Source organism: Juglans microcarpa x Juglans regia, chromosome 6D (assembly GCF_004785595.1).
Source record: "Juglans microcarpa x Juglans regia isolate MS1-56 chromosome 6D, Jm3101_v1.0, whole genome shotgun sequence".
NCBI classification, from domain to species: domain Eukaryota; kingdom Viridiplantae; phylum Streptophyta; class Magnoliopsida; order Fagales; family Juglandaceae; genus Juglans; species Juglans microcarpa x Juglans regia.
Genome location: NC_054604.1, coordinates 9,061,963 through 9,074,767, shown reverse-complemented (window position 1 = coordinate 9,074,767; position 12,805 = coordinate 9,061,963). Strand labels below are relative to the sequence as shown.

At 38.7% G+C, this 12,805-nt stretch overlaps 1 protein-coding gene across 4 annotated transcripts; it reads left to right on the top strand.

Moving 5' to 3' along the window:
- On the top strand, positions 1-12,512 carry LOC121234366 (nuclear transport factor 2). 4 transcript variants are annotated; one of them, XM_041130287.1, is made up of 9 exons: positions 1-158; positions 1,129-1,314; positions 3,490-3,793; positions 3,879-4,126; positions 4,209-4,386; positions 4,658-4,779; positions 4,871-4,930; positions 11,759-11,822; positions 11,932-12,512. In XM_041130287.1, exons 2-9 carry the CDS (start codon positions 1,129-1,131, stop codon positions 12,177-12,179), a joined length of 1,410 nt encoding a protein of 469 aa, XP_040986221.1. In that variant the 5' UTR covers positions 1-158; the 3' UTR covers positions 12,180-12,512. The 4 variants fall into 4 exon arrangements, with proteins under 4 accessions (XP_040986221.1, XP_040986219.1, XP_040986220.1 ...); XM_041130285.1 differs by having other exon boundaries at positions 4,868-4,930; XM_041130286.1 differs by having other exon boundaries at positions 1,118-1,314.
- Positions 12,513-12,805: the final 293 nt, after the last annotated feature.

Here is a 12,805-nt window from a genome sequence, read left to right as displayed (position 1 = left end):
TTCCATTTCATTTCTTTCTATTTCATTCCATTCCTCTATAAACTATTATAAACTCACAAACGAAGTGCTTCACTCTCCGCCTCCCTCCGCTGTGCTATTCTACAAGCCAACAGATCTCTCTCCCTCTCCTTCTCTCAGCTCAAATCATACGCACCCAGGTAAACTGTCTGGTCTTTTTACATCTTCATCTTCTTGATCTACTCGACTATGGGCTTTGACCGATCTGTTTCAATATCTTGTATTTCAGGTCAATTTGGTTTATGTAATCGTCTCCTTTTCTGTTACGGTTTTACTGTTCTGGGTTTTTCATTCCTTTCTTACTTTCTTTTTTTTTATGAAATTTAATGAAGTTTCCTTTTTTTATTGCACGTGTCTCCCTATGAATTATCATGGCGTAAATTACTCTGTTAGTTTTGATTTCGTGGGTGACTTTCAGTTCCGAGGTATTCTTGTTGGGACTTGATTGCTATATTGTTGTGTTCTGGTTCTCCACTGTAGCTTTTCGTTTGGGACTGGCCGAGTGGGATTTTGGGTCTACCTTGATACTTCTGTACTTGGGTTTTATTATATTCTGGGTTTGCTTTACTAGAAGTATTTTCAGATTTATGTAAGATCTAATAATGCTTTTGGTTGTGTAGTTACTTGTAATCGTTATCATAATCATTCTGGATTTTATGTGTATGTACAAACTGCTGTACCACAATCACCACCACCACCACCACCACCACCACCACCACCACCAAATTTGAAGAGTCTCGACATATAAGTTATAAAGTGAGTATTAGATGTTAATAGGGTTAAAGTTGCCGCTTTCCAGAATAGACTTTTACTCGACACAAAAGGGAAATGTCAAATGGCTTCTTCCCCTCTTGTTTCAACCCATGGTTAAGTGTACTGCATCTTGCTATAATGTTCTGATGATTTGATGAATTTCCCAGAGTGCATTTGTTACGAGGTTCCCATTGTTTCATTTTTTGATGGGATGCAGGTGTTGCATCGTTATGCTTGTTTTTCATTTATGTTGAATCAACTATGTTTTTTTACTTGTCTTACGATTTGTTTCCATGTTCTCATTGGTTTTATTGTTTGGTTTCTTACTGAAATGTTTCTGTTCAAGATTATCTGTAGATGGCAATGCAGGAAGCAAGTCCCACCCTTGCTCCCAGTGCCCAAGTTGTTGGGAATGCCTTTGTGGAGCAGTACTACCATATTCTTCACCAATCCCCTAACTTGGTGCATAGATTTTATCAGGATACAAGTTTGCTAAGCCGGCCAGATGCCAATGGTAACATGGCAACAGTGACATCCATGCAAGTAAGTCCTTTTTGTATGTACTTGTGATGTTGGGGTGTATATTATGCAGGGATGTATTCATGATGCAGATCATGCTCTGCATTCTACCAGATTTTCAATTAATTTATATATTTTTTGTGTCATGACTTCTAGTAAAGTAATGCTTTGTTTTCTGAATTCCATTCAAAGCAATTACTTTACTAGAAGTAATTGCTCCATTTGTCATGACTTCTAGCAATTACTTTACTAGAAGTACATACGCAAATGCCATCAGATGGAAAGGTTTTCTGAATTCCATTTGAAGCGTCATTGGGTCCAAAGCCGCTGTTTTGAAGCATGCAAACAGAGGGGAGTTCTTTGATGGAAAGACAGTGGGAAGGCCTTCCTCGGTCAAAGGTGCCTCATACGCCTTGGTATTGAGGTCACCGGTGGGTAGTCTGGTCAAGAATAGCTTTGCGACAAAAGGAAAATGTAAGACACTTGTAGGAGACAAAGGCTATCGGGTGAAATTGAGAGAAATGGAGGGTAAGCACCATGTGGTGCATGGTGGAATGGCTGCCTCGGTCAAGTGTTTGATTGTGGGAGAAGTGGAGGGGGTCTTGTGGGCTGTTAAAGCTCAATTGACTGGAGTTATGGAGTATGTGAGAGATCTTATGATTAATGTAGATAAGGGTTTGGACGTGGTCATGAGTTTGGGTGGTAGGTTGAAAATGGACCCCCTCTCCCGGAGGAGGGGGGGGGGGGTAGATCCTACGGGCTTGAAGGCTTCAAGTATGCTGGCAAAGGGCACTTCGACGCCGTCACAAATAGGGTCGTCGGACCCCGGCATCACTGTTCACGCCGGTTTGCAGTCTAACTGCCCTCAGTCACCAGTTGCAATTGGGGTTGGTACATTTTTCTAGGGTTCACTTTCAGTTGAAGATGTGGGTCCTTCTAGGGTTTTGAGTCCTTTGGAAGAAGCAGATGAGCTTCTTTCAGAAGATGAAAATGGGATAACAGAAGGTAGTGCTCGCCCTACCTGTTCTATGCCTCCTGAGGGAAGAGTAGGGTCTGACAAAGTGGCACAGAAAGGATTTTCGGGGGGTGGAGCACCTACAAGCAATGTTCTCGTCAATGGAACGACGACACCTATGCCGGAGGTGAAGGAACCTCTAATGGTGATAACAACAATGGATAACGACAACATAGCTATTGAGGAGGTTCAGGATTTGAATGCAGAATACTGCGTGGAGAAAATTACAGGTTTATCGTTGGTGCCTTGTGAGGAAGAATGTCTAGGGTCGGGAGAGCAGTTGGGAACAGTGTTTGGGGATAACGTTGTTCCCTTGGTTTTTTTTCCTCCGACAAACAACATAGCGGGTTCACCATCAAATTGGGTTTTGAATAAGGTTAACGAAATTCAGCATATTGTGGGTCTTTCATATGGAGGATGTTAAGACCAATTTAAAGCACTACTCACTGCGATAGAGGCGGACCACTTGCTTGAAACCAAATCAAGTTTTAAGCAAAGCAGGGAGTTAAAGCGTCTTTCTTGGGCAACCAACTACGACGCTAAGGGATGTAGCTCAAGTTGAGGGAAGATGAAAGGGAGGGCATTATGAAGACGTCCTCGTATAGGGAGTTTCGGGTGGAGGGGGGGGGTGAGGGTTGGGGAGGTGTGTTCTATTCCAATTTGGGCTTGATGTATTTTGGATAGATTTCTAATTTTCATGGGCTTTTTGGGTCATTTGGGGCTAGCTAGTATGGACTAGGTGTTTTCTTATATACGTCCAGTGTACTTGGTTACTCCTATTGATATATATAATATTTTTATTTATTAGAAAAAAAGATCTCTTTAAGGTTGTGTCCTCTATTTTGCTTGTTCAGTTAAAGTTCTTAACTATACATATTAATTTAAATAATGCTGTACACTTTCTAAATTGGAAACACTTGCATTTTCCTATATTACCCTCGGCTTTATACCAAAAGTAAACAAGATTCTTATTGTTATCCTCATTTTTACCAAATAAAGGGAATTAACTAAGATTTCTTTTTACTAATAGTCGTTTAAAATAGAATGACACATCTAAGCTGGATAAAGGAGTGCTTATTTTCTGTACACAACCCCGTAATATATTGAATTTAATTGAGATCATTAGATTAGCATGGTCTGTAATGTAGGTTGTTAAAATAATTGCATTGCTTATGTTGGAGCAGGCAATCAATGACAAGATACTGGATTTCAACTATGATGACTATACAGCGGAGATAAAAACTGCAGATGCTCAGGACTCGTATGAAAAAGGGGTGATTGTTTTAGTGACGGGATGTTTGACTGGAAAAGACAATTTGAGGAGGAAGTTCACACAAACATTTTTTCTCGCTCCTCAAGACAAAGGCTACTATGTTTTAAATGATGTCTTTAGGTACATTGAGGAAAATGACCTGTTGCAAACCAATTCTGTCGCTGTCCACAGCATAAATGAAAATGTTCCTACAGCTGCCTTGACACCAGAACCAGGTTGGAATAATTCTTCTTCTACAAGTGTTATATTGAGATTTATGTCACTCTGACATTTTGCAATTGCGTGAATATCTGTTTCCAGAGCCTGCACATGCTCCTGAGGTTCCTGCCGTTGAACCTGCATCTTCTTTTGAGGAGGAAGATATTACTGATGTGCCTGAAGTTTGTGATCCTTCAGATAATGGGGAAGGATCAGTTGTTGAAGACGAGGTTATTCAATCCCCAGCTCATTCTACTCAGAACGAAATTCTTAAAGAGGTTGATTCCACAGTTGTTGATTCAGCTCCTGCAGCTGAGGAGGATGTCCCAAAGAAGTCTTATGCATCAATTGTGAGTTCATGTTCATAGTTGTTTAAACCTGTTGGTGTTGACCAAGTGTTTGAATTATGTTAACTTGTGGGGTTTGATGTAGGTTAAGGTAATGAAAGGAACAGTGCCTAATTCAGCCCATGTTTCCATTAGAAAGTTGAGGGTGGAACCCGCGTATCCTGATCAGCACTCACACGGTTCTGCAAAACCTGCTCCTGCACCTGAGGCATCAGCTCCTAATAGTGACAGTGCTCCTGAAAGCAGTGATGTTCCTGAGGAAGGTATCTATTAGTGTTGACACAAATTGATAAGATCATTATCACCTTTCAAAAAATTGTAGGTTGAGATCTAATTGGCTACTTGTTTCGGTATCAAAATGTAATCCATTATTTAATATAAACTTTGATATAAAGAGATTAAATTTGAAGTGCGAGGCCAGTGTGGTGGATCTGGCAGGTCATTTTCTTCATCATCAGAGTTTTCTATCCTATTCTTTTCATGCTATGTTGCTTTTTTGAAGTCTATAATTATTTTTCCATGTGCTATTTACAGCTGAAGGTCACTCCATATATGTGCGGAACTTACCTTACAATGCAACAGATACACAACTTGAGGAAGAGTTCAAAAAGTTTGGGCCTATCAAGCATGAGGGGATCCAAGTTAGAAGTAACAAGGTCTGGTTTTTTTATTTTTTGCATTTGGCCCCAGGTGAGTGTGTCCTGATGCAGTGCTTACTAGTAATGAGTTTCTTGTGTACTGCAGCAGGGATTCACTTTTGGCTTTGTCGAATTTGAAACAATCAGTTCAATGCATAGTGCGCTTGAGGTACATCCCTTATAGATATCTGAATTGAATGAAATATTTATCATGGATTTATTATTGCATATGTCACCAATTATTATAGTAAGATTTCATTTATAGCATGGTTGCATTCAATGTGTTGATTTCAAGTGTTTGCACTTTTGGCTCTTTTTCAATGACACCTCATACAGTTATACACAAAGTATACCAATTTTAAATCCCTATACTATTTTGAGTCCTTGTATAATGATGGTGAGCAATTTATGCTGGAAGATCGCATTACCAAGCTTATCACATGTCCTTGCAGTTGTATTTTACTATTTATTACTTCAAATGGACTTTTCTGGTGGTGGTCAAATTGCAAGGTGTGAGGTTGTAACTTTGTTGCTGTGCTGATGGAATGACTGGAAAACAAACCTAGAAGGAAATATGAAATTATTTCTTTAATAGAAGAAATTTAAAATTTGCATGGTGTGAGGTGCGAGGCTTGACAAGTAACAGATCATGTGGAGGTAGTAGGTACTTCAAACTCAAGAACATGTGTTTAAGAGCTGAAGGCTTTGTTCTTAGTGTTAGACAACGGGCCTTCCTACCTAAAGTGGGGCCAATTGAAATATGAAGGAAAAAAATTTGTTGTGAATTGTTTTGAGTCTTGTGGTAGTTCCAAATTTTGTTTGTTAAGAAAGTTGCCGTAAGATATTTTAATGTTTGAGATGGTTTGGTGTAAAGATTTTTGGATTGGAAGTAGGAAAATTTTGAGAAATTTTTGGTTTTCAAAAATGATCTATGCTAGATGGCCTAGCTTTTAAATTCATTGTGGAGGAATCCTCAAGTCTTGAGAGGCTGTTTGGGGAGATGGAGGTGTTTAAAGTTGTAAAAGTTTTGAACATTGGAAAGGCACAGGGCTCAGGTTTTCTATGGCTTCCTTTCAAGTATACTGGGGTACGATTAATGAAGCCATTATGTGCGTGTTTCATGAGTTAAAATGCCCATGTTAAACTTGAAAAATGTTTTAATGCTACCCTCACACCTAAAAACTCTGTGTGTGGGGGTGAAAGTTAAAGATTACAGACCTAATAGCTTGGTGAGCGGGTTTTACAAGTCATCTCTAAATGTCTTGTCAATAAATTGTGCAGGGTGATAGAGAAGATCATTTCGAAAGCCCAGAATTCATGTTTCAGAGCAAGACAAACTGGATTCCATCCTTATTAGCAAACGAGGGCCTAGATACTAGGCTTAGATCAATAGAGCCTGGGATACTTTTAATACGGGTGCGTGAGTGGATGATCTAATGAGGTCTACAGACCTTATAGGGTTGGATAATGGAAGACCATGAGAAAAGTTTGTGAAGTTTTCTAATTATATTAGACGTGAAGTGGGAGACAGAGCCAGGATTAGATTCTGACATGATGTGTTGTTTGGGGTTAGGGCTCTTAAGGAAGCTTTTTTGGATGTGTAGCGTTGCTCATATTAAGGACTCTTCTATACATGGCTAAAAAAGTTTGGTTCAGACCGTTTCAACTTCTTTTGGTTAGAAACCAAACTGATTTCAGTGTGTTTTTATTGAGACCAAAGAACCAGTTTAATCTAAAGATTCGGAACCAATTCTAATTGTCTCTAGCCAATTCAATACTAATTTTTTTAATTTATTTTTGTGATGAGTTTTTTTTTTTTTTTTCCTTTCCTTTTTTCTCTCATTCGAAAATATGAGTGCTGAACAGGTATAACTTTTTCATCCTTGGGTATGGTAAAATTGGTAGAAAAAGATCAGATTTTAAGATGTAGAATTCTTTAATTTATTTGGTTGAAGAGAAAAAGATTAGGTGAAAACTGAGTATTTTGCATGAATTTTATGATTATGCACAAAATAGTATCAGTACCATGATCCTGCTGAGCATATGTTTACTTTTTCATCTGTGTTCAGTAAAACTGGTAGAAAGATGAAGGGATAAAAACTATAATTCTTTACTTTATCTGGCTGAAGAGAAAAAAAACTAGTGAAGAACCGAGTACTTTGTATTAAATTTATGACAATGCCCAAAATACTGTCATTACATGACCTGGTAACTTATGGGTACTTAATCGTCTTTGTAAACGAGTATTTTTAGGGCAAAAAATAAAAAAAATAAAAATAAAAATAATGAAGACATCTTAAGTTAGATTCAGGACTTGCATTTTATTGAAGCTATTTGGAGTCATATCATATTTTTATTGAAACTAGTTTGTGAATTCATATTTTAAGCTCATTTTTACGTGATTTGAAATTATTGAGTTCCAATGTATTTTTATCAGTTCTGTTTTATTAACCTTAAAATATCCATTCAAACTTGTCATGAATTGGAATTTGAATCGTTTAGTTCAATGAGTTGGTCCTTGTCCGATTCAAAATCTGATCCCTGTTTTTTTTAGCCTTGCTTCTGTGGCATACCATTCAGAGATATCTTGATCCCCATTAGTGGCTTTATCATAGAAACTCCTCACTTTGAGGTAGGACTTTGAAGCCTTTACTGCATTCTTTAATGTGTTATACTCTATTAGTTCAAGACGAGGAGGTGAAGACAAACTACTTTGGGTTCCTTTCAAGAAAGGGATGTTCCATGTTAATCTTTCTATAAGGTTCTTATCCCCCATGTTGGTAATTTATTTCTTGCTTCCTTGGGTTCCTTCCAAGAAAGAGATGTTTCTATGTTCATCTTTCAGTTAGGTCCTTATTCCTCGTGATAGTTCTCCATTTCCTTGTAAGAGTATCAGGTGGATTAAGGCACCTTTAAGAGTTATTTTTTTTTCCCTTGGAGAGTCTCTCTAGGAAAGATTCTCACCATGGATATTTCAAGAAAAAGACATGTTGTTATGATTGATTGGTGCTGCATGTGTAAGAGGAGTAAGAGTTTGTTGGGGGTAAGAGGAGTAAGAGTTTGTAAGAGTAGGGGGTCTTACGGAGTAAGCCTGTGGAAATTCATAAGGAAGGGGTGGAATACCTTTGAAAAACATCTTAAGTTTGAGGTGGATGATGGAACACGTATCCGCTTTTGGTTTGATGTATGGAGTGGGGAGAGCCCTCTTTGTTTGGCTTTCCCAGTTGTTTTTAATTTGGCTGGAAATCAGCAAGCCCCAGTTTCAGAAGTTCTATGTCGCGCCAATGGGATGGTCACTTGGAATGTCAGTTTTACAAGAAATGTTCAGGACTGAGAACTAGAAGAGCTGGCAGATTTTTACAGCTACTTGTATTCAGCAAAGCTAGGGGCCAATGGGGGAGACCGTATGTTGTGGACTCACACGAGGAAAGAAAAGTTTACTGTTAAATCTTTCTACAAGGTTTTGACAGCCCTACAGCCCACTTTCTTTCCTTGGAAGAGTATATGGAAGGTATTGGTGCCTTCTAAAGTTGCTTTCTTTACTTGGACAGCTGCTCTTGGGAAGATCTTGACGGTTGACAATTTAAGAAAACGAGGTATGATGATCACGGAGTGGTGCTACATGTGTAAAAAGAGTGGGGAATCGGTAGATCACTTGCTCTTACATTGTGAGGTGGCTGGGGAGCTTTGGGCTGGTATTCTTAGTAGAGCTGGGCTAAGCTGGGCTATGCCCAAGACTGTGGTGGATTTATTAGCATGCTGGAACAGATCTCATAGTAGTGTCCAACTAGCAGCCGTGTGGCGGATGATTCCTTTGTGCTTAATGTGGTGTTTATGGTTGGAAAGGAATGACAGGTGCTTTAATAACAAGGAGCGTGCAATGGGGGAAATCTGGAATTTTTTTGTATTCTCTATTTTCCAGTGCTTTTCTGCTATTGTATTGAAGGGAGGGAATGTTCACGAGTTTTTATCTTCTTTCTAGTCTACTAGAATGTAATTAGGTGCCTCACTTAGTATATTTCCTGTGTACTTGGGCTTCGCCTAATTTCATTCACATCAATAAAGATTATTACTTATCAAAAAAAACTTCCTTACAAGATGTTTAGTGCTTTGGGGATGATTTTTCAGCCAGTGTGGTTTGGCTTGGAATTTTTTCTTGGCAAAATGCTTTATATTATAAGGCTCTAGTGGTTAAGGGTTGAGATACTACCAGCCAACACAAGCAACAAGTCATGCTTAGAAGAATTGTGGTCCTTCCCACAAATTGTAGCACTGTGGAAAATGGTTCCTACTTGCCTCATATGGTGTATGGAGGGAAATGAAGAGGTTTAAGGGTATGAGAACTTTATATCGTTATAGAAATTGTGAGAACTACCAAGGGGTTTCTTTGAAAGCTCCTGGGGTTTGAGACAAGATGATCATCTATGACCATTATTATTTGTTTTCGTGATGGAAGCTTTTAGAAAGTGATCTTAGGTATCGTGGAGGGTGGTTTCCCATCTGGATTCTCAACGTTAGAGGCAAATAATGGACCACTTGTTCTATCAATATATCTCATCTCTTATTTCCTGTGGGGCATGTTCCTACTGTGGAGAGTATAGCTTCCATTTTGGGATGCTAGAAATCTCGCTTGCCAATGAATCTTTTGGCCTCCCATTGGGTGCTCCATTCAAATTGATATCAATTTGGGATATTGTGCTAGAAAAAATGGAGTAGAAACTGGCTAGTTGGAAGAGGATGTATATCCAAAGGTGGCAAGATCACTTATTATTAAAAGTATCCTCTCCAACTTGCCTACCTACGTCCTATCATTATTTTTGCTTCCCACCAAGGTGTCTCATCGCATGGACCACACCATGTTCCCCTAGTTCAAAAGGAGGATTGGGTATTCGAAACCTGCAGATTTTAAACAAGGCTTTGATGGGTGAATGACTATGGAGATACCAACTAGAACGAGGGGCTTTGTGGAGAATTATAATAGATTCAAAGTATGGTAATGCATGGGTAGGATGGTGCTCGAACGAGGTGAGTGGGCTACATGTGGCGACGCTTCGGAAGCACATAAGAATAGGATGGGATACGTATTTTTGCTACTCCTGCTTTGAGGTAAGTGATGGGTCTAAAATTAAGTTCTAGCATGACATATGGTGTGGCAAGAGGGCACTCAAGGAAGCTTATCCAGATTCTATGGTATAGCAAGAATGAAGGAAACTTCAAGTTTGGACCTCTTGATTTGTCCAATGGCACTCCCTAATGGAATGCGACATTTTTTAGAGCTGCCCAAGATTGGGAAGTTGGTGTTTTCTCGGAGTTCTATAAGCTAGTATACTCTTTTCGCATTTTTTTTTTTTTGGGGGGGGGATCCCTCTAAGAAAGGGAAGTTCACTGTTCACTCCTACCAAACCATGAATATGCATAATGCAAGTCCAATGGAAGAGTGTCTGGAAGATAGACTCCCCTAAGGCAACATTACTTGTATCGACAACTTCCTTGGGGAAGATCCTCACAACTTAAGGAAATACTTAAACATTGTCATGGATTGGTGTTGTTTGTGCAAAAAGAGTGGGGAGTCTGTTGATTGTGACATTGCCATGATCTTGTGGACTGAATTCTTTGCTACGGTTTAACTTGGGTGATGCAAAGAAGGGTGATCGACCTAGCTTCTTGGAGAGGCCTTCAAGGCAATTCACATATTGCAGCAATTGGAAGATGGTTCCGATTTGCCTATGATTGTTTTTTTTTTATTTTTTATAAGTAATAATATTATATATATATATATATATATATATATATATCAATAGGAATAGCCAAGTACACTAGACGTATACAAGACCGATTTGCCTATGATTGTGTCTTTGGAGAGGGGAATGAGAAAAGCTTTGAAGATAGTGAGCGGTCAACGGATGTGCTTAGAACTCTTTTTTAACACTTTGTTCTGTTGGTCGATTGTACTTGATTTTAATGGCTTGAACATTTATGAATTTCTTGCATCACTTGAACATCATGCATAGGCAATGCTCTTGTACATGTCCCATGTACTTGGGCTCTTGCCTATTCATATGATTAATAAAGTTGAGGACCATGAATGGACAATGATGGAGCTTAGGGCTTTCTTTTTCAATACCCTCCTTTGGACAGCTTCTATAGACTTTCTTGTATCTTTTTCTCTCTCTAAAATAGGTATCTCTTTTATATATCTTGTGTATTTAGAGGTGCCTGTTAAGAAATTTTTGTTACTTGCAAAAAAGAAGAAATTTAATCGAAGTTGTTGTAAAGACTCACCCACACCCATAAATCACCGACTCTTTGGGTAGGTTCTTCGACATTAATATTTTCAATAGAAAGGATGTGCTAAAATAATTGCTAATTTTTTATGTTTTGGCTGAAACATAAAAGGCATCCTAAAAGCATTTTTTGTTGTTTGAATCCCACTGAAAATCATTAACACAACTGATAACCCATAATCCCAGAAACTCCACTCAACCAGTTATTATAAGTCCTAGCTAGCATAAGGCTTAAGACATTTTTTGCCTGTTTTACTTTTTTGTTTTCCATTTACTAGGGAAAATGAAAATATGTTTCCTTTTACTAAGTTGGTGGAGATTTCAATGAGCTGCAACTCTCCATTCTCTTAAAAGAACATGGTGAAGATGGTGCTGGGAGTTCTAACCCTCACGGTGCACATGTAACATACAATAAAGAATGGTGGATTCTTAATCTTGAGTTCCTGTCTTTTTTAGGAATGGGCTGATGACGTTGCTTCTTGTGAAACATATGTGGATACTCACTTTCATCACTGACTCATTGTCCAGAAAGCACCTGAACGCTGTTTTTATTTTTGTAAAATTTAAATAAATTTTGAGGGCTTAAGAGAAAGTGGGTAATTTTGGTGCTGGTTGTTTCCACTTATGCTGATGGTGTACCATTGCATGCTATTTTTCTGGTGTTTAAATCAATTTGCATATTTGACATAGATCTTTTGATAAATAAAATGCAGGCTTCACCTATCACAATTGGGGATCGTCAGGCTGTTGTTGAGGAAAAGAGAACTACCACCCGAGGTAAGTTCTAGTTTCATTGTTCTTGTGCAGCTCAAAGCCAACTTGTTTGACAGTACAAGGACATGCATAAATCTTTGACGGAAACTGAGGACACTGTTATTTTTTACAGTTGCAACCAGTGGGAGAGGGAGGTACTCTTCGGGACGAGGTGGATTTCGGAGTGACAGTTTCAAGAACCGTGGGAATTTTGGTGGTGGCCGAGGTTATGGCAGGAATGAATTCAGAAACCAGGGTGAGTTTTCAGGCCGACCAAGGGGTTCAATTGGTCGCAATGGAGAGGGTCATCAGCGGACTAATCAGAATGGCAGTGGAAGGGGTGGGCGTCAAGGTGGCGTGAACCGTAATGCTGCTACTTGAACATTGAAGAAAGTGGTTGATAGATGATTTTTTGACAGTTACAATGAGGGGTTCTATAGCACTAGATATTCAGGTTTTCAATTTCCCAATCCCAAATGTTAATGAAAGCATTATTATGATTTTTCTTTCTTCCACTATTCCATAAAGCTTACTTGACATGAAAAAGGCGTTTCGGTGTGATTATGTATCCTATCATAAAGCATGTTTGTTTTGTAACTTTAAATCTCTGTATCCGACCCTTCACATGCTGAAAACTTTGCATCGGCGGCTGATTTCAAGCCGCTCAAGTTGATGTAAAATTTTGGGTACAATAAAATTGGGATTTTTATTGAAGTTACGTTTGCGGTAGCTTTGACTGTCTTCTTGTTTTACTTTTCGGCAAATGCGTGGTGGAACTATTCCAGCTGCCTAAGTTTATGCTATTTTGTGGTTTCAAAAAGGAATATAAAGTCATCAAATTGCAGCCTGATGTCATGGTAGAAAAATTCTTCGCATCAGTTACTATTCATCATCTCACATCCTATGAAAAACATCCTAAAAAATATTCCTACACTTTATAAAAAAGTTGTAGTCAAATTATAGTTGCGGGATGTGAGAGTGAATAGTGATTGATACATAACATTTCT